This window comes from Acanthaster planci, linkage group LG04, assembly GCF_054643075.1.
Source record: "Acanthaster planci isolate LZ-2023a linkage group LG04, COTS_SCS, whole genome shotgun sequence".
Lineage (NCBI taxonomy): Eukaryota > Metazoa > Echinodermata > Asteroidea > Valvatida > Acanthasteridae > Acanthaster > Acanthaster planci.
Genome location: NC_141780.1, coordinates 16,183,501 through 16,205,004, shown reverse-complemented (window position 1 = coordinate 16,205,004; position 21,504 = coordinate 16,183,501). Strand labels below are relative to the sequence as shown.

General features: G+C 43.2%; 2 protein-coding genes across 2 annotated transcripts; both read right to left on the bottom strand.

Annotated features, from left to right (window-relative positions):
• Positions 1–511: 511 nt before the first annotated feature.
• Positions 512–14,732, bottom strand: psmd6 (proteasome 26S subunit, non-ATPase 6). Its single transcript, XM_022225380.2, has 8 exons — positions 14,509–14,732; positions 12,994–13,199; positions 12,253–12,398; positions 10,877–11,096; positions 10,328–10,436; positions 8,623–8,791; positions 2,434–2,539; positions 512–1,956 (listed from the first exon to the last, which is right to left on the bottom strand). The coding sequence occupies exons 1-8, from the start codon at positions 14,651–14,653 to the stop codon at positions 1,888–1,890; spliced, it is 1,170 nt and encodes a 389-aa protein (XP_022081072.2). The 5' UTR covers positions 14,654–14,732; the 3' UTR covers positions 512–1,887.
• Positions 14,733–16,800: 2,068 nt separating this feature from the next.
• Positions 16,801–21,440, bottom strand: mrps25 (mitochondrial ribosomal protein S25). Its single transcript, XM_022225473.2, has 4 exons — positions 21,181–21,440; positions 19,477–19,583; positions 18,824–18,911; positions 16,801–18,053 (listed from the first exon to the last, which is right to left on the bottom strand). Exons 1-4 carry the CDS (start codon positions 21,312–21,314, stop codon positions 17,843–17,845), a joined length of 540 nt encoding a protein of 179 aa, XP_022081165.1. The 5' UTR covers positions 21,315–21,440; the 3' UTR covers positions 16,801–17,842.
• Positions 21,441–21,504: the final 64 nt, after the last annotated feature.

The following is a 21,504-nucleotide window of genomic DNA, read 5'->3' as shown; positions in this document are numbered from 1 at the left end:
CATAGGATCACTGGATGGGAGGGAGGGGCCATGCCTCGCTCCTCCCCGAAAAGGAATCATTTTTTTCAATTACATTTCCAAAAGCGTGCAAAAAGGCTTCAACTTTAGCTTCACCAGAAGTTCAGCCCTTCAGAAAAGTACAAGATTACATAAGGAAATTCCCAATGTTAGCCCCCCCTCATGAAATGTGGTTGCGAATACGCCCTATCACGGGGTCAAAATTGGATGGCCAGCCTAAAAATAGATCAATTCATTTGAACAATGGAAATTAATACTTAACACAACAAATCTCCGCTATTTCAAACGTTCACTGACACGTTCATAATACCAGGTCGTGTTATTACTAGGAACAGTTCCTGACACCCCGGAAATAAAGACAGAATTTAGAATGACAGTGTCACGCGAGAATTCACTGTATTGTGTAACACCTTGAGTTAATTTCATAAAGAAGCAGGTTGGCAATTTAGAAATGTACACAGGTAAAATACGCACAGCGAATCGGGAAAAGGGGCTGGTTTCTGACAATTTTAATAAACAATAATACGCGTACACCAAACACAGATGTCACATGGCAATACCAGGCACGCGCGCCACAAGAGCGTGTGTAGACGAAGCTATCAATTTATATTCCATCCTGTTCAAGAGCCAAAAATCCATTTGCTAGATGTGTGAGCATGAAATTGAACAGAGAACCCACGAGGCACAATGTTTTGGTTGTGATTTCATTAATCTCTAGTTGTAAGGGATACCGGAAGATCAACTGTGTGGAATGAGAAGGCATCCACAACAGTTGTTTAGTATTAACCAAACCAAGTCAAAACACTCCGGAAAAACACTACAGCGGATGTCAGCTAAAATCTTCAGCTTGAGAATCTCCATGAGACTATATCAAATGGGTGCTTAATATCCAACACAGCCGAGGATGTATCCCCACAAGTGAGGATGACCGATGTGCATGTACCCACATCCGGTGATAAAAAGCAAACACCGAGTGAAATGTACCCACCGGATCACACAACACCCCCACTGAAAGAACCCTCAAAACATGGGTGGAAAACTTCTTCCAAACGGTCACATTTTATTCCCACCACAGGTTGGCATGTACCAAAATTGGTTAAACACAAGTAAATCTTTACATAGGGTGGATCTATCCGCTGAGGTAAAAAAAAACCTTACAGGGGTTTCAATGAGTCTCCCCAAGACGGTGAACTCACGTCAGTTAGGGGGAACAATTAAACTGGGCATGGCAGCAAATACCCGTGAAATCACAATAACACCCATATTAGGGCATTTGATCTAGTAAACCTGGGCTGTAATTAGACTGGGAGCTTACAGAACAGCCACAAACAATCATCATGTGTAACGGGACTTCAAGAAGGAAACATCTTGGTGCTTACTCTGTGGAGCTACTGAGTGCACATATTTGCTTAACTCCGAAAACATTTGCTTAGCACAATCAGGATACAAACCAAAAAAAGACATGCACTGCGTACTGCTCTCGGTTGGCTCACTGCCGATTTTCACCAAGCACACGAATATGCCAAGCTTAGCAGCTCTAGGAAACAATATAAAAAAGCACACTTAATTGAAAGAGAGACCTGGCTTCTAAATCTGCACCAAGGAAAAGAAAGCCAAAACAGATACAATTTTAAAGCCATGTTTGAATTCGGGAAGTTGCCAAGTTGCTTTTACTGGGGTGCTTGAGTCAAATAGTCAACTCAGTCGTGCTAGATAGTATACAAGTTCACTCTTTTTTTTCCCCACAGACTTGAGTGTCCAATGCCCCGTTGGCGAGGAATTTCCATCGTTTGTTTTCAGAAGGAAAACGCTGCATGGTGCCTGGATGAAATCTGCTAGCTGGTGAGGCACCTTGGTCTTTTCGTTCCCTTAGATGTTGATCACCCGGCTGAGTTTCTGGATTCTGTTCAGTAGGATATCACCCTGTTTGATTGTGGCCTGTCAAAAAAAAACATCCTTATGTTTTAGGTTTTATTGTTACAGTCAGCTGTTCCTAGCTCTTTTGAGTACTAACCCCAATTTGGTATGTCTCAATTTGTGGTATTAGAAAAGTTAGAAGCTTTGAGATGAGGTGTTGAAGAAAGTACTTCCCCACAAGGACATATCCAGAACCAACTTTATTTTTGGAAGTAAGGGGAATTTTATTGGTGAGGGAGGCATGAGTTGAGAAGACTTCTACAGGCTTTATCATTAGCGGGGCTAACTTTAGGGGCATTTTATACCCATTGTGGAGGAAAAAAAATGAAACTTTCTCAAAACTTCATCCATTTACTACATTTTATAAACGTTTTATAAGTTAACAAAATAATGAATGTTCGAATGTTTGAATCTCTGGAAATATAGAATTGTGGGGTCAACAATGCTTAACTCCAGAGAAGTCCCGAGAGATCACAATCCCCTGGACTGGTATCTGACCTGGTACTGGTAATTCTTGCTGTCTGGGCGGTTGGTCTCAACGATGCCTCCAACTTTATCGATTTTACAGTGCAGGCGTCCGGCAGCAATGAAGCGGGACAGCTCCCTGACCAAACAAAATAACAGCAGCGATGAAAGATGAGCAATAACAGAAAAAAAATTCAAGATACTCTTGCACTGAACAGAGAGGTTAGGATGCTACCGACTGCACATTGTATTCTTAACCAATTAAATTAAATTCTTTGCACTTAATGAGCCCACAAGAGGCATCAATCCCACGTATAGTAACGGCAACAGAAATTTTCCTTTCACAATCCTACAAAATCCTCCAAAGCCTCCTGGTGGGCTTTGAAGGATCTGGTATCAAAGCCAGTTAGGGTGCTTAGTTTCAATAATAAAGGTTGACTAATAATACAGGAACAAATATCTGAAAAAAAAAGCTGGCACAAGTAGGGGTAACTAGTCTTGAGTGCGAGTCCTTTTAGAAAATAACTGTACATTTTGTATTCCTTCTAATTCAAGTAACTCAGCTTACATTGCCCTGGGGGCTTCAGCCTGATTTCATGTACATGTACCTAATCTTACATTTCGGTTTACCAGCAATTTCGGAAGAAAAACTCATTCACAACACAGCTGGTCCACTTATGAACAAACAAAGTATGTGAAGGTAACAGACTGGTACCACTGCGTGCAAAGATCTTATGGCGCAGTGTACAATTTACATGTACAAGGTTTGCTTGAGTGTGGATAAGCCATAACGACCTGCATGCACTGTATGGAGCTCTCTGACCATGGTGGCACATCCTTCACAGCACAACGTACATGTACACTGTAAACATCTACTGCCGTAATGGTTTCCAAAGGCACAGAGTATGTCAGAGAAATCCTTCTCTGCTGTACCACTTCGTGTCATTAAATTTCTCAAGAGGATTCAGTCTTCCACCTGAATATCGTTTGTCAGCCCAATGCCAGCAGTGGATATCAACACTTGTGACTAATATAAGCTATTTTGGCAAGTAACACAAGAGGCACGGGAACAAGTAGAAACAAGACTGTTTCAAACCAACTCCAGACAGGCTGATCATTTTAAGACTACTCAACAACCCCACTGCTGCTAAGGTCTAACTTACAGACCACAGACTGGAAAACCTTGAGGAGTGGCTAACAATGCACAGACTCCTTTAGGACCTGTTACAGCACTGCAAAGCAATAAGCCTGCTCAGATGCTACAAATATCAGACAGGCAGTGGAGAAGCCTGCCCCTAAGAGCGGACATTTTGAAATCAAGACACCTTCGGATTAATAAGAGGAAAAGTCGCACAGTCAATCTCGTTATGAGCTCAGCGTGGCTACTCACCAAGGGCTACATGCGCACGTACAAATTAGAAGATAATCCACTTTTTTCATAAAAAGTGTCCTTTGCAAGATATGCCTCCCCCCCCGCTGTGCCCAGGAAATGTCAAATGCCGTGACAACCATGACAACCTTCCTCAGGGAGATGGGAGGGGGGGCTGTTACAACATGATCTGCGCAAAGTCAAATCATTGTGGCATTGTGTTGCTCCTTCACGAGGCTCACCGTTTGCGAGAGCAAAGCGCATTGTGTAACCTTGCGGGAATTAACAGGCTTGCACGGAAGATCCCATTAACTGTCGATTTGGCTACTTAAAATGTTGTCAGCCACTGATATGCATGGGGGAGGGGGGCGAGAGCAGTCCCGCAGAAAAGAACTTTTCCCTTTCTCTGGCCAAGTGTTATCGCATCACACAGACCCGTGCGTAATTTTCCCGGCCATAACAGCATCAGCGCGCTCAATCAAATCAAACAGACAAAGGGCACGGGAGGGGGGGGGTTGTTTAGCCCCTGACGCATTCCTGTCACCGCGGTGACCTTCATCGGGCGAGAAGTACGGAAAAGAGAGAGAGAGAGGGAATACAGAGCGAAAGAATAAAAAAGCCAAAATGAAGGGAGACGTGTTTGAATGGCAGAAAATTCCCTTCTCTCTTTTACTTGTCCCCCTGGATGCTACGTCCTCCCACAAAAGCAAATTGACAACGCCACTAAGAGCATAGCGTACACTCCGGGCCCCAGCAAACAAACACTAATCGCAGGTGCAAATTGCAAACTCAATTTGGCTCCCCCCTCTGTTTTTTTGTTCCCCCTTACTGATTGTGCAGGGCACAAAGGCAGCAGGGGCCATCATGAGCCGTTGATATTGGCTGCGTTAAGGACAGCCAGACAATGCAATTGCAGCATCGGGTATTAATAACGTCAATATTTCTTTTCTTTTTTTTTTTTTTTTGGTGGGGAGACAGCTAGACAACAAAGGGCCAGTGGGGGGGATATAAGATATTTACACCTAACTCGATTGTGGTGGCCTCTATGCACAGCTCGTGATGCCTGCTGGACTGGCCAACGGCACAGTCGTGACCACTTCCCTCTTGCAACAAATGGCTCTGCTAAGATGGGGAGCATTCTCACGCGTCGCTATAACACCTTGTGTATATGTGCTTATCTTTTACAAAGGACTTCATGAATGAGAATCTAGTTGCATGTGCCTTTTTTATTGTTTGTTTTTCTTACAGGGTCATCACTTCAAATGTCTTGAGTGCCTTTCACAACTTGGAGGACGCGCAAACAGATCTACAATACTGGACAAAAAAGTTGGAACACCTTGTGGGAAGCGCGGTGAAAAGATCCCCCCCTCTCCCCCGTTCAATGTTGCGGTCATTTATTGGACCAAGATTCCGCCCAGCTTACCCAATGAGAAACAACATTCGAGATTTGTCCAGGATTGTTGCACTCTGTGAGCAGGAGGACGGCTGATGGTTAAACGTATTGCTAACAGACGTGTATGCACCCTAGTGCCCCAGATGAGTTGTATCTGGAGAAGTCAGTGGAACAAAACCTGTGCTGAATTGGGAACTTGGCTGCTGCACACAGCCGGTTGTGTGGCAAACCTCGCTCTCCTGGAGTCTTGCAAAGTATGATTATATCCATATGCCTGCTTAGCTTTCATTGAGTCCATCTTGGTGTATAGGCAGCAAAGTAAGGAAAGTGTATGAAACGGGCACGATTGAAATGACTACGGCTACTAATTATGGTGCATGGTATAGTGAAAACAGAAGCCGTAGACTCAAAGTACCTGATTCGAACACGGCATCACATTACAGGCAAGCTACATGTTCATGTATAGAGGTTTGGTACATGTACGTCTTTGCATTAAACTTACAATCTGCCGTGAACTTTACACAAAAGCAGTCTTTGTGTCACAAATATCTGTGCAACTCGATAGTTGAAATAAAACCACAAGTGCATTTGTTTCAACTGACATCCATGATTGATGTCTCCTCTTTCGTTTCATAAATAGCAAGCTCGATCAGTGACAAATGTAGACCAATAGTCGATTTAGACTGATAACCTGCTCATTGAACATACAATGTACCAGCACCAGGCAAAATTGACCAGTGGTTAACAAACTGCCACAGAGATCAAACTTGTCCCAATGTGTTGAGTTTGCTTCTTCACGCGAGACAGCGCCGTTGCAACCTGCGTTCCAGTGGGCAATCACAGCAACTTGGCCGCTTTAGTGGCACCTGCAGTACTGAACTTGTTATCGAACACTCTGGAAATACTACTCCCCCCCCCCAAAAAAAAATGTAAGTCCGCGTTTGCATGTAGACACATGCCGGCACTTGTACCAACCTGCGGTGAGCGGGCTCTCCGTTCATGGTATTACTCTTAATGCTCATGGATGTCTAAATTCATGCTGGCTTTTGAACCGAAATACCGATGATAAACCACACACCAGATTTGCCTAAGAAGTCCAGAAATGAGGCAAACATCAAAAGAATGATACAGGGGGCGAAAAAAAAATTCCCATTATGGGAACACTTTAAATGCACACTTTTAATGCACCATGGGAAAAGGAAGATACCCTCACCATCACAGGAAACCAAATGTCAGCGTACTGACTTTCGCAGTTACACGTTGAGGCACAGTCAACACACTACACCTTCTCCTTGCCTTGCCGTTTTTAACCACTTGTTCCCGGGGAGCCTGGTTTCAGACACGTATTCTTTATATGCACAGCCGAGGTGCCAAAAATCGGACAAGATTAGAGTAGCTACCATTTGTGTGGGTGTAAGTGTCCAGTAAATGAAGACATGAATTTTTAAAACAGAAAAAAAATGAAAAAATACTCCGGCTCAGCAGAATCAACATTTATAAATTCCCCCGGCCCCAAGTGGTTAAAGGTTACATTGGGTCGAGGGAGGTATCCACCCTAAGCTGAAGTGCGCCCTCACCGGCGAAATAAAGACAAACAGTATCAAGCTTTTCCAACCATGTTCTCACGCGTTCAACGTGCACGTGAAGACCATACATTCCACAATTAATTTTTGCATGAGCCCAGTGTGCTCTATGTCAAACACGCACAAACTTATGCGCCTATGCGGCGAGTTCGTACCAAAGGGTTGTCAATTTTATTTTTAAAAAGAGCCCTCTTTAGTTCCTGCTCCGAGTGGATAAGCAACAGACTGATTTTTTCTAAAACAATTTACCAACAAGTTGTATGGCTTTTAAACTGACACATACAAGTAGCTCACTCGCTCACTTTCATGTTTGTGAATTTTAAGAATTTCCCCCCCAAGAAGAAATCTACAGAGGCTTTGTGCGGTAGCCATCATGCAGGGCAGTTCAGGGCAGGGCACACTCTGTGGCGGCCTGCAATATGGCAGCAACGCAAACCCTCTATAGGCTTCAGTTGTGTGGCACTGACTTTCCATGCACAAAGGCAAACCAACTGCGTGTTTATTCCTAGACATACTGATAGAAAATATTCCATAATAATGGCACACTAAGCGATGCATGAGCTAGACAAGTTGAGGCAGGCTGTTTTACCTGCATTAACCACTTGATGCTGGATGACGCATAAACACACATATTTTTCCTTGTTTGTTCCACGGAGGACGCGTACATTCGTTTAAGAATTCTTTTTTCATGTCCACAGTTAACGTATTAATGCATCTTGCTTGGTTGGGTCAAAGCAAGGTTGAAGAATTTGCAGGTAAAAAAAAAACTCACCCCCCAGTAGCTTTTTCAGGGAAGAAAATGTGATGTTAACTGGGGAACATAGTCTGCTGGCGTCCTCGAATATGCTTACACATTTAAGTCCTATGGCATGGGGGAAGCATTCTTTTCCAGGAATGGGGGAAAGCAATGGTTTTGGCTCTAGCAAATCAGTGTTAAATTGCCTTCTCCCCAATTGTACACGCCATTTCCTCAACTTTGATCTCAGCAAATCTGGTCTGAACCCTGCCCAAATCCACCTGTGGATTATGTTTTCAGCCCCTTCGTGAGTGATTCTATAGGGTTTTTGCAAAGAATACACGCATATCATGAGTTTTCCTCCCAACTCTAAACCTGAAGGCATTCTCATTCTCTTCTTTCAATGGGTTTTGACAGGCTTGCAAGGACATGGGCGCCTTTCGAGGAAATCTTGGTTTCATTACTTGAAATAAATAAAAAGAATAAGGGAGAGAAATACATGTCGGTCTCAAGTGGTGTGGTAGTCAACTCCATCACAAGTCCCTGCAAGTCCATCACGGGCCCTTCGTAAGCCATTCAGTCTTAAGCCTAGTCTCTAGCTATTCAAATAAGCCATGACAAAAGAGCATTCCTTTGTCACTGTTCAACCTGTTTACTTATGACAGTCTTGCGAAAGGTCTTATGACCGGACTTGTGGAAGGACTTGACTACTGCATTGGTCTCGAGTAGAGGGTAAGGTTATAGACAAATCCAGCGGTGTTTAATGACAGAAAGCATTGTGGGGGTTTGCATGGAATGGCTTTCATGGTGCAGTGGCTCTGTACAATAACTGTCAGAATTCTCGTCACCATTGGCGGGGGCCTCTGCAAAATGTCCAATAACAGCGTGACCATGATCACCGGATTCATCCATACCACTGCACACACAGACCACACACATAAGTGTGTAAACGCTTTCAATCGTGGACTTCCTATTGTTCCTCTTTTGTTCATACTTTAACTTTTTCAGAAGACCTCCAATATGTTTTTAACCGTGGACTCTTCGGCAACCGTGGACCCTATTGTCCCCTATTGTTATAGGTCCACGATTGAATGCGTTTACACACTCACACACACAAGACAAAGGTAATCGGTACACTTACTGGTCAATGAAGTCCACGCTGACACCGAAGGCATCGGCCATGTACTGCAGGGTCAGGCTCTGATAGGACTCCAGGAGCTGGGTATAGGCCAGGATGCGCATCTCTCGCACGTAGTAACGGTAGTGGGGTCGCATCAGGCGGTCCAACTTCAGCTTGGTCTCCACGTTGGCTGCCGAAGGTGAAAGCAAGGAATGAAGGAAAGCTTAGGTCAGTTTAGGTTTGGTCTGGACACAGCGCAACTACTGCGCTGACCTTTTGTCAAAAATTTGAAATATCTCTAATCTGGTGCAGTGGTAGCATGCCGTCTCGGACCACTGAGCTCCGCACTCTTTGGCCTGAGAATGTTTGCCACTCTATCACTGCTCTTTTAAATTGGCATCATCCTAAAAATGTCATGAAGTACTTCTGAAAAATTAGCCTCTGGACAAAGAAATTTTAATTTAAATGAGTTTGTCGAGTTCAAAGATAATACAGCGTTTTCGACCACCTGTTCAATAATAACAGTAAGCACCTTGGTGTGCACAGATGAGTTGGTTCTAAGTTCGCCGCTCCGAGCAGGAACAAAAGAGGGCCTATTTTGAGATAAAGTTGACAGCCCTTCGGTACTCACACACCGCATAGGTTCGCAAGTTTATGCACGTTTGACGCAGAGCACGCTGATTACGCGCAACGATTTTAGTCTGGAATGTGTGCTCTTTGTGTTCACACCGAACGCGTGCAAGGACCCGGTAGGAAAACTTAGTACCATCTGTCTTTCTTCCGCCGGTGAGGATGCACTTCGGCTCAGGGCGGATGGTGAGAGATTTAGGCTAAGTCTTGAAAGTAATGGCTATTGCTGGAGGGGACACACATGCCTACTGATGCCTACTGATGGTGGCACTGCACAGCAGCCGTAGCCACTTCCAATAGGCATGTGAATACTCCTAGCTGGTAGAGTAAGAGACGGGCCAACAAGTCAATCATCATGGCTCCGGAGGAAGCATGAGGGCGTGTGGTTGGGAATTGTAGCTCTCTAAAATACGGTCTGGGCTTTGAATCATGCTGCTGGTTACATGCTACGTCCTTGGGCAAGTCACTTTATACATCAATTTGTTTATCTCCTCCCAGACACCTGTGAGGGCAGAGATGATTGACATAGTGGGTGTGTCTCATGAGCTGTTTCTGTCCGAAATGGCAGCTTCAAGCTGCATCCGCACTGAGCTGAAGTGCACCCCCAATCGGAGAAAAGAAAGACAGGTGGTTACAAGCGGGTTCTTGCGCGCGTTCTGCGTGTACGCAAAGACCATATATGCCAGAATAAATTAGTTACGTGTATTCAGCGTGCTCCGCGTCAAACACGCATATACTTGCGCGCCTGCGCGGTGGGTACCAAAACAAACACGCCCTCTTTTGTTCCGCTTGGAGCGGATACTCCCCGGGGAGCTGAGATGGCTTTAGGAAGGTTTATGGGTCTGGTGAGCAGGGGTAACGATGGGCCACCTCTTGAATAACAGTGATGGCGGATGTGTACACTTCATACATGTAAATATCCATTATTATTATCAACATGTGATGTTCATCAGTCAAAAGAGGGCGCCGTTTGAGTTAAGAAGTTGCACATCTACGGCCAAAGATGAAATCCGAGTATAGACATGTCTGAGCACATGCTTCATATCCATTAGTTTTGGCGATATTTCATCAATCATGCCTTGCCTTGTTGTCTTACCTAGTAATTTGAAGAACTCTGCATAGTGGCAATTGTAGAGCGAAAACAGGAAATTCCTCATGTCAGGCAGACCGTGCAAGACTTCGAGAATCTCTGCTCCCTTCACAACCTGGTAATGAAAATGTTGTTAAATGCATCATAATGAGATTGTGTATAGGGAACAATAAAGTAATCCTTCAGTAAATCTACACAGGTTACATGTAAACGTGCTTTGGTATAAAGGTAGCCCAACTGGGCTATCAAACCAAACCTAAGCGACACTTGTGACCGGCTAATTGGGTGAACAACTGGCTGTTAGTATAAAACCACCAAGGAATATTAGACAAGAAAATGACATTTAACACTCAGTGGCTGAGAACAGATACATATTGTTCTCGGTGTAAATGTTACATGAATACACCATTAATTTGTGTGAAAATTTGTCCTTCTTTTGTTCTCCGTACCAACAGATGTTTCAAATTGAGGCTCAAAATCAATGTTTGAATTTGCAGTTTTGAGAAAGGATGACGTTTAGCAACTTAAGGTAAGTAATTTATGGGAGGAACCCACCTTCTTTCTGAGTTCCGTTCTGTCCAGCGATATCATGGAGACGATCACGGTGTAGGAGACAAATTCGGTGTAGTCCATCAGCTCGTAGGAGGTGAACGTGGACACCGTGTCTAGGAAGAACTGGGCGGCACTCTTGAAGTCACGGATAGACATCTTGTAGATGCCCTGGTAGACCTTGAGACGATTCCGCCGGTCCCAGTCCCCGCCCTCGTCAATCATGCTGAGGGAAATTAAATAAGGGAAATAAATTAAATGTGCCTGCTCAAACCGTCTCCGCTTCTTGGCTCATTAAAATCTTCAATCTGCAAAGAAAAAAGTAGTTTTTCGGCAGAACAGGTTGAGGTCTCATTTAAACTTGGGGTTTTCTCCAACCTTTTAGACCAAACAGCAAACCCTGTGAGTGAAATTGGAGCTGCCAGACTTGGCTGGCAAATTTGCACAACTTATTTGAAACGATGACCCATTCAGTAGTGCATTTGTTGACTGTTTAACTCGGGTGAAAGTGTACAGACAATTCTGTGAATATGATTACTAGAATTCTGGAATAAACAAGTAGGAAAAAACAAAGGAATGGTCAGGGATTATTACTTTGTTCAACAACTAACAAAATGCATCTGCCATTCCCAGGGAATTTTTTGTTGCACAGATATCACGAGCTTGGATTTGTCTCAGCAGAGAAACACAAATGCTGAACCACAAACATGTACGTCTTTTGACAAGCTTCACTTGTGCAGAAGCTACATTTTAGTTTCCCCGATGCCAAAATCTGTGTTTTGTGTTATTTCAGTAAGCCTTTTGTGAGTTAACGTTGACCCAAATCTGGTACACTGAGTTCTTTAAATTCATTTGAACATAACTTGAATTCTCCATACTAAAACCACTGTTGCTACACCTCATCATTCGGGGCAAGCTTTTGCTTAGTTACATAAGAGACGCCTTGCACCAATACACTGTTTTCACTGGATAACAAGGCCACAAAGGAGCCAGTCCATTCCAGAGACGGTGGTCACTATGCAAAAACTTGCCCCGAATCATGTGGTATAGCAACAGTGTTTTTAGTCTGGGGAATTCAAATTGTTATGTTTATGTGCAATCGGATAACTCAGTGTACCAGACTTTATTCAAATCTAACTCGCAAATCTTAAGATGCTGCAACACATGCATGCATCCAAAAGTTGGGGTCCGGAGAATCACTTCTTGACAAATCTATCAGGCATGTAACTTGGATTTTTGACAAAACCTGGATTTCCACCCTTTACAAGACTTTGTACAGTCTTTGCCAGTTTTCAATGGCATGAGCGTGAAGTGGAAAATGAGGAAATCAGCTGATATGAGGGAAAGTTGTATGCCTGATCTATCCAGAGCCATACGCTTACTCCTTGGCCTTGTCAATATTCCTTGTGATCAGGTCATTGTCCAGCCAGAACAGACCGACCCGTATCAGGTGGAAGATGATGTCCAAGCGGTGACCAAGGGCTATCGTCTTGTCAAATGCTTTCCTGAAAACTGCAAGGCAGCCATCCTGGATTTAGACAAAGAAATTAGAACTTTAGCAAGATACAGAAAATTATCTCAACTCTAATCCCTAACCTTTCAATGCATTTTGGCTAGAATCCCTGCCAGATGCATCAATTTGAACCATTTGCCAAGGTCACTTACCTACAGAGAGCAGCAAGATCCCACAGATCCTCAGAAGGCCTAATGATCTCAAGAGTATATGGTCGCCAGCCACCACGAGACCCACCACTGGCAAAGTTCAATGGGACAAGCTCCCATTGTCTCAACATGGGCAGTTTGCTTGGCTACTGTTGACTCACCAGTGCAACAGAGTGCACTAGACTTTACCTAATCTAGTGAGGGGTTAGGATTAGTCATTTCTTCCCACATGGAAGCTTCCTGAAGCTATCAAAGTCCTCCACTGGATAGGAAATGATGGCCCATTCTTTGTGCATTAAGCCCCAGGTCAGGCAACAGTGGCTGGAAAGTACCTTCCTAAATCCTACAAACTCCTCCAAAACCTCCAGGTAACATTTTGAAAGATATGGAAGTCCTCAGGTGTATCTTGCAGACTGTGAGGTGGTCCAACTTTTATCATACTAAACATGCACATCACTCACCTTGTCTCCTATGCGACACAAGTGTTCCGCCTTTCTGAGGAGAGCATCTCGGACCTCAGTCTCCCCAAGGTTCTGCTCTGCATCCTCCAGTATGGCGTCAAGTTTCTTGAGCTCTTCGGCATTGGCTGCTTGCATCTTCTTCAGAAGTGCGACGTCTGTCTTCCAGTTCAGCTCCTTACAGATCTCTTCGTAGTACGGAGCCATATCTGCAGGGAATTCAGTTTGTGTTTTTCAACTGCAGAAGCGCCGGGGATGAGTGTGCACTTCAGATTGATGTCAGATTTCAAGGGACAAGCAGTGCAAGTCACCACCGGGGTTTACCTTGCCTATTACAATGTGGGGTGGCTTACCTCACAAACTCTGAGTCACCACTTCAGCAGACTTTGGGCCAATTCTGCCACCTCACACTAAAAATAAAGACCTCCCCAACAGACAAAAGATCTCCCCCCCAAAAAAAAACCCCACTAAAACAAAAATATATAACACAAATTTGATAGTTTTTAAAAAAAAATTTCCCTTTGGATTGGTATGATGACAAAGAAGACCACACAATGCAGGACTGATCTATTTTTAGGGAATAGATTCAGTGTATACGTCATTGTTCCATGGGAGTAAAGAGATCATATTTTAGGCCCTGTCAGCATGGTCAGAAACACTTGCATGTGTTATGGGCATTTGGATTTAGTCAAACATTTTTGGGCCATCTCATACTCATCAACACCACAGTCTGTTGGGAATGGCATTCATCATCTGACCACTGCAATTAATTACCATCGTTAGAATCTACCCTAACTAATTTTCTTAAATAGGAAATTGTGATCCAAATTTGTCTTTTTCCCCTGCTGAAGGCTTAGCTCCTCTAAGGCTCTATTTAATTACCAATTTCCCAATTTTTGCAATTTCAAGTGATGCCAGTGCTTATTTAATTAACTGAAACAATCCAGGAATAAGAAAAAAACATTTATGGAAATATGAATTTCAACCTTTTCAGTCAAGTCCACACTTACATGTCGGCATGTTAGGCTTATTTCTGTGTACAATGAAAAAATCTGTTTGCTCTGCATTACATGTAATGATATACACAATGTATGATGTAGGCCTACAAAAATTCCCCAAATCTCAAATTATCCCTAGCTTTAAATCAATATTTCTTTGCGATGCAATGCAAACTTAGGCCTAGGCCGCTATATCAAAATATTTATTGACATCCCCTCTCAGTCAAAGATCATTTCAAAAAGAAACACAAAATGGTAAAACATTTATGACTATGAAGTATGATCAGCCTCCCTATCCGTAGTCGGTACTAGTACTAGTAGTAGGCAGATACAAAAAAAAGAGAAAAAGAAGAAGAAAAAAATTCCAATGAAATCTGACAAAAATGTTGGACATTGACTTTCTCAACTTGTGCTTCAATTCTCCCTTCAAAATCTTTTCACGAAATAGATCAAGCATGTCAATGGGATGACTCGGCAAACTTGAACTGACAGTGGCTGAGGCAAAGCCGCCACTACTTACTATTTTGTTTGATTCCTTCCATGAGTGATTCTTTAGTTTTCGAATCATCTTTGTGACTGTCTAGGGTTAGCAGAAACTTCAGCTGGGCAAGACCAAGATCTGGGTTTTTCTCCAAGCCCTGTTCTTCCAAGTTGTCGGACGGCATTTTGGCTTTCGCTCTGAGTAAACTGTAATGCCCGATGTCGATTTTTACACAGTCAGGCACCAGGCAGTCGGTTGCCTGAACAACCTCGGTTAAATATACGCTGTGCGGATACTGGGGTCTAGACTAAAAACGTGCATAAAAAACGTACGACGGCTGTTTGGCAGTCACTGAACTTTAGACAACTCGGGATGGACATTCAAGATTCTGAGTCTGAATCATAGTCGGCAAAGCCCTCCATCAGGAACCATCACACCAACTTCAGGGTTAGTTTGGGCTGCGTAGCTATGTGTCCTCGCATGGTCTTCGGTAGCGTATTACAAGCACTTAAGTTCAGCTCTAGAGATAGACATTGCGTTGCCCCCACTTATGTAGAAAGTGTGCAGCGAAGATGGACCCCTAATTAACTCATGCGTGAATGAATTAAAGAAGGCCCTAGCCTTGTACGAATCGAGAAATTTTCCTTTTTCTCTGTCCTTCCTTCATGTGTGAGCGCTGTCTTGTTGGCCTAGGTGCAGAAACAAAACGTGCCGTTCGAGGTGATGTTCGATACCTGTGTTGCGGTTTTTGTGCAGGGTAAAATAACTAACCACTCAACGAAATCACTCATTTACGTGGTTGCAGCCCACCCCGGTACCCAGCCATAGCGTACGTAACAAGACTTACTACACAGATGTCACCGAATGAGGAGACAATGGAGTACACTACACAGGCGCTGAGGTACCGCATTATCAGGTGATTTTATCAACCCAAAGTTAAGAGTCACAACATTGTACGACTCCATAGAATACGGCTCATTTTCGCGGTTTTGTCTCACACGCGCTGTAATGAGTCGCACTATGTTATGTCACTGAACACGGAGACAATCGAGGACTCCACGACGCTACAGAGGAAACGCGTTATGAGGTGTCTTAATCAGCATCTCATATCAGGCATTTACTGTAAGACCACGCCATAGAATATCCCTCACATCAGTGGTTGCTCGCCATGCACAGCGTACTGCACGACTGTCATTGAATACGGAGACAATCGAGGACTCCACGACGCCACAGAGGAAACGCGTTATGAGGTGTTTTCATCAACCCGAAGTTACAACTCATAACTTTGTACGACAGCTCCATAGAAAACGGGTCATTTTCGTCGTTGTATCCGACGCACGTTCGTAATGGAACGCCACGTACTGCACGAATGTTATTCAATGGGGAGACAACCGAGGACACACCACCACCTCGGTGGAAACGCGTTTTGGCGGCTTTTTTCGGCGTCCCCACCTGAGCCTCAAAGTTGTGCAACCCATTCCATCGAAAGGCTCATTTACGTGTTTGAAGCTCGCAAAAGTTACCAGAAAATGTGCTACACAAAAATCCTCGATTGTGGAAACATTACGGACATTACACCGCCCGGCGAGAAACGCACTTTGAAGACCTTTTGTATCGCCTTCACGTGCACACGAGAGACGGCAGCGTTTGACTACACAGAATCAAGCGTTTACTTCATGCATCAGACGAATGTACATTGTAGAAACTCACCGCAGCTTAACTTCATCAGGGGTTTGTTGTGTTCCCCTCATTTGTTGGCGTCTATGGAAACCAAGGACACTTTCTGAAAGAGGTAGTAGGATTCAGTATGTCACGTCTGGTTAGAATCTAATCAGATTTGGTCGGAAGGCCAACCCCGGCGCTAAGAAATGTATTTGGATGGGATTTCGAAAAGTGGTCTGCTTACTAGAGGCCTTCCCTATTTTTCCTTTAAAATCGGTTCTTGGGGGTACACTGAAACCCACATTGCTCATTTCTTTTTTTCATCGGGGGAGAATCCGAGGGTTTTCTGTAATTTTTGTATAAAAAGAAAAGGACGTTGAAAATGTCAAAGTATTAATAAATATCTTGGACTCAATTCTAGCTCTTGTTAATTTCCTCCATACATGTAACTGGCCTAGATTGTGTGGTCGCTCCTACTTGTGCGCAGTCAAAAATGATCAACGTTTCAGTATCAAAGCTTAACTTAAAAAGAGCACTGACCCTGGGTCAAGGTATGAATGAGTGGGCTGGAGTGTACATGTATTTGAACATTCTTCAATAAACATTTCTTGCTGCATGCAAGTTAAAGAGAAACCCCCCAAAAAAGAAAACAGAAACAAAAACTAATAATTCAACAACAAAAAGACACGTCCACATTTTATTTTATTGTACAAGACATAAACATGGTCATCCCACGAAGCAGAAAGTTACTTCACTAAAAAAAGACAAGGAAATTTACTAACCAACAAAAATGGAAATTTCACGAAAGTGCTTGGGAAATGCCACTTTAATAGCAGATTTTTCATGCTGAGCAAAATTCAAAAGATGTAAGAAGACTTGGTATCACCAAATGAAAAACACATCACAGAAGAAATCAAAGGTCATCGGCCAGTTGTGTTCTAAAACATAAGCGAGCATAGGGGGGTGAAAGTCAGTCTCGTTTCTAGGATAAAAAATGCTGTCCGACACATTTTTCAGAGCAGTGGGGGGAGCATGTTTAACCCTAACAGTCCCGAATGCTACAAAGTACTGCTTAGTAGTAAAATGTAGTACTCAGCCTTGTCGCTTGTAAGAGGACATGACATTATTATTCTCTGAAGCCATAAAATACAATCGAGAAGACAATGTACCATACAATGCTGTGGCACTATGAATGCATGGTTTCATTGTTCTCTGTACGAGTAACAATGGAATAAACCTAGCCAGAAATAGTAATTTGTAGCGCTAGGTCCTTCAGGCTCAGGGTGTTATGTAGTATTTTGTAGTACTGAGTACTCTAAGCCAAACAATGCCTGGTACTGTTAGGGTTAATACAAACTGTGTAGTGCACAGAAAGACTGGTACTTGTACGTGTAGGTTCAATTCTAATTTCATGCTGCAGGTGTTTCTCACAGGTGGAAGGCGATAAGTCTTTTTTTTTTGATGCAGGAGGGAAGAAACAATGAAGTAAGTCAACTTTGAATGCAGTAATTATCTCCAACTTTGAAGCTCCAGCCAGCCAATGTCCTCCCCTCTATAGCACCTGTTGGCCGTCAGACCTCTGCCCACTTGTCACACACATGTACACGGGACAGACGCAAGGCTGGCAGACCCTGCACTTTCTGTTCCAATACTACTCCATTCCTGAAAGCGTCTGCCATCAGGCATCTTATCGGGTCTTGGCATCTTCCTGCTACGAATCGGGCCGCACGCCCCTGGGCGGCTTGAGACTGTCCGCTTTCATGTCACGGTACTTGCCCCGCAGCTCCTGGGGGAGAGGAACCAATCCCGGGCAGGGCACCTGGCCGGGGATCTGGCATATGCACCTCCTGCGGTGGCCGAATCCAAAGTGAGCGGGGTTGGACTCTCGCTCCTGTGCCCTGCGTTCTCTCTCCAAGACCTCCCTGATGAAGACACAAAAAAGGAAAGGGGGAACAACACAGAGGTATATTTTCAATCTGTCAACCCTGATTCCCTGCTGGTTTTCTTTAAACAATCTGCCAAAAAAGAACATGGTTTCAACAACAACAAAGTGTGTAGCCTGCATAATCCCACAAACTGAGGCAGATAGATCAAGCTGTCTCATATTTTCTACTCCGCTTGACCAAACTCAACCCAAGTTAACATAATCCACTGTTGCGGTGATGCCCATCACAAAAACCTCACAAATGTATCAATTAAAGGTACAAAACCTGCTACAAACTGCTTGCTGGTTAAAGCGACCTAATACATGTACACACACAAATTGAACACATTAGAGGGCCTGAGGTCTCTATCAAACAAACTAGTACGAAAGACAAACATACAAAAAGAATTCCTCACATGCCTATCTCATCAACTCAAGCTACAAGCTAGCATACACGGGTACATGAACCATGACAACTGCTATTGCCACTGCTCATGCTCTATCCCTTTTTATTACAGTAGCCCACTCTCATAGAGGACTGAACCAGTTTGTGTTCTTGAGCCAGGTTTTATGCCTCGATCAGTATGTGCTCTGATGGACAGTGTTGTCACAGTTAGGCAAAGAATACTCCTTTGACTTGTGTTGAACTCCACCACAACAAGGCCAAGATCCCAAGTTCTGTGACAGTACTGCCAAACCAGAATTGTGAAATGTACTGGTATGGAGCAAATCTCTTTTTTCTCCCATGTCCTCAGTATTTTGACTTACTCTGATTTACCCAACACTTTATTCAGGTGGTCCAAGATCTCCAAGTTGCTCTTGCTATCTGTGTCAATTAGGACCTCATCTCCATCATCTGAAAATGAATGTAAAATCTGTTAAATTTTTCTCTGACATATGTAAGAGATTGACCATGAAAAAAAATGCCATTTCCATGCTTTCAAATGCAATTGCCAAAACACCACATATAGTTTGAAACAATCCTTATAAGAGTTAGCAACAAACACAAAACTCAGATCTGGTATTACAACACTATGATCTACTGATGACAATATATCGGCACCTTTGAATGATCAACAGATGTCAGGTGACATGCACCAAAAGCTCCAAAACTGTTATTACTCAGCGTTCTTGCTCATAGTGAGATTCTGTCCAATTTTGTCCTCCCTTAAATTTTCAATTTCAGTCATCTTGGGAAACTCCTACTCAACAATACTACAAATTACTGGCCATTACCTGCACATTTAAGTGTGTTCTTGACTAACTTCTGGTTCAAAGCATAAGATCAGGTGTTGACATCAATTAACCTCGTTATTGTAGCAAGCAGCGTGTCGTGTACCCATAAAATCTCATAAGATCTTGTGACAAGACTTATAGTCCTCTACCTTTGTTAAATCAAATGTGGTCATGGTCATTCTTACCCAAGAAACATCGGATAAAAGGTGAAGGTGTAATATTCTGGAAGGTCTGCATCTGAACGAATGGATTCTTGTACTGCAGCTGCGGCAAATTATAGAAGACAAAGTCTCTGTGTGCAAAGAAACATGACAGAGGTAGGCCTAAGCTTTTAGATTTCACAATTATGTGTAAAGAATAATGACTTTTGCTGGCCTTTTACTGAAATTTTACTGAACACTGGGTAAACCTTACTTTTACACGATGCATGTTTTCCAGAAATCTTGTTGCACTTTATTCAATGCTGGCATGAGGTTATGAAACTACATTAAAATTACGAATTCACCGTTCATAACTGAGTGGTCAAGCGGTTGCGGCACATAGCTAAAGATTCGGAGATCCGGGTTCGAGACCTAGCATAGGCCTTTTTGAAGTTTTTTTCTATCCTTCCAAAAAGGACAAAATTGCAAAATATAAAGAAACACTGTGCATCTTCAGTTGCCATACTGACACACACAAAAAAAGCATATCATTTATCAGGACCGTGAACTGGTCAAATATCCACCACTTTATGCTTGGTTTCGTCGAATATCTCATCTGTTATGAAATTACAGAACTCAACAGCTCTTCAACTGCTGAAATGTGAGAAATACAGATTGACATTATGCAAAGCTTTGGGTGAGCAATAAACATGCTATGAGAAGTTAAGGCAATTTCAAAATTAATATTAAGATTCCCATCAACCTCGACCCCAAGTTTTCAGTTTTTATTTTTTAAGTGTGTTATTTTCTCCACCAAAACTTTAGTTTCCTAACAAATTTCTCACCATACATGCTACATCAAGAGGCACAGTCACGTTGACTTGACTTCACACAGCAAACAGCAAAGCAACATTAGCGAAATGTTTTGTGCGGTAGAACTTAAAGCTAGCTTTAATATTCAAATCTTACTTAAAGCTAGCATACTGATATGTGATGCATGCTCAGAGTGTGCCGTAGCTGTTGAGGCTTGCCACTTACATGTACATGTAAGTATTCATCATGATAATTACACAAGACATTCAGTCAGGAACCGTGCAGTGACTGCAGTTGGGAACCATGATGGGTTGATGTGTTATTTTATACAACCCAGCTCTAGGCACCACATAGGACAATGATATGGTCCCCAGTGCACTTTCTTTGGATGAGAAGTCAATTTCATATACATATTGTGTAAAACACAAATTCCTACCTCCATGCCCATCCCAACCAATTTTGTTCCAGTATGAGTAATGTGCTATGAAATATAAAAATTTATTCAAATGGCCTAAAAATGAGTGAAAAAAATGAGCAGAGGAGAACTGCTGGAATGCTAACAGCCCCAGAACTGTGGGGTTCAATGGCCACCATGCTCCCACACCATGCCACAGGCCACACCACACATACGACGAATCCTACCCCTACAACTGTGGGGTCCAATGTCTGCCCCGCTCGTGGGATGGGACGAACCCCAGTCTGGGGAATGGATTAAGATATATGAAATTACATTAAACTTTAAGCCCAAACAAACGAACACATTAATTCAAATATGACAAAGCCTTTAATGCCAGCCCCCCCCCCAAAAAAAACCCTGAGATTGAAAGATTTCATTGAAGAAACGTACGACAAACATTACCCTGTTTAATGCTGAGCCCTGCCTGGTCAATGCCAGTCATGCACGCTAATTGCTATTGCTAACATTCCATTGCCTACCTTGTTCCTTGGCTAAATTTTCCATGAGTTTTGTAATTAATCGTCAAAATTTTGACGGCGTCCTTCAGGTGGACTTTACCCTGTTCGAGGTATCTCAACGTCCGCCTCAGCGGAAAACGGCCTTTCATAGGCATTGTAAATTTAATTCTTCAATACACTCAACAGCAACTACGTTAAAGACATGAAAGAGGACAGTCCGGGGTTCGAGCATGCATCTCTCAGCTCAACAGTACTGTACTAAATATAGGCCTACGATTGGACCGGACCTCAACTTTCCAACTTTGGAAATGGGAAACGTTGAGGGCGTCAGTTTTGGAAAGCATA

Excerpts from the sequence above, each read along its gene's own strand:
- psmd6 (XM_022225380.2), bottom strand. The coding sequence starts at position 14,653 with ATGCCGTCCGACAACTTGGAAGAACAGGGCTTGGAGAAAAACCCAGAT. Across the intron at positions 10,437-10,876 it reads GAACGGAACTCAGAAAGAAG|GTTGTGAAGGGAGCAGAGAT; the intron begins GTGGGTTCCTCC and ends TTTCATTACCAG. Across the intron at positions 8,792-10,327 it reads AGAGTTCTTCAAATTACTAG|CCAACGTGGAGACCAAGCTG; the intron begins GTAAGACAACAA and ends CACCTTCGGCAG.
- mrps25 (XM_022225473.2), bottom strand. The coding sequence starts at position 21,314 with ATGCCTATGAAAGGCCGTTTTCCGCTGAGGCGGACGTTGAGATACCTC. Across the intron at positions 19,584-21,180 it reads AAATTTAGCCAAGGAACAAG|AGACTTTGTCTTCTATAATT; the intron begins GTAGGCAATGGA and ends CTTTGCACACAG. Across the intron at positions 18,912-19,476 it reads TTTTATCCGATGTTTCTTGG|ATGATGGAGATGAGGTCCTA; the intron begins GTAAGAATGACC and ends ATTCATTTTCAG.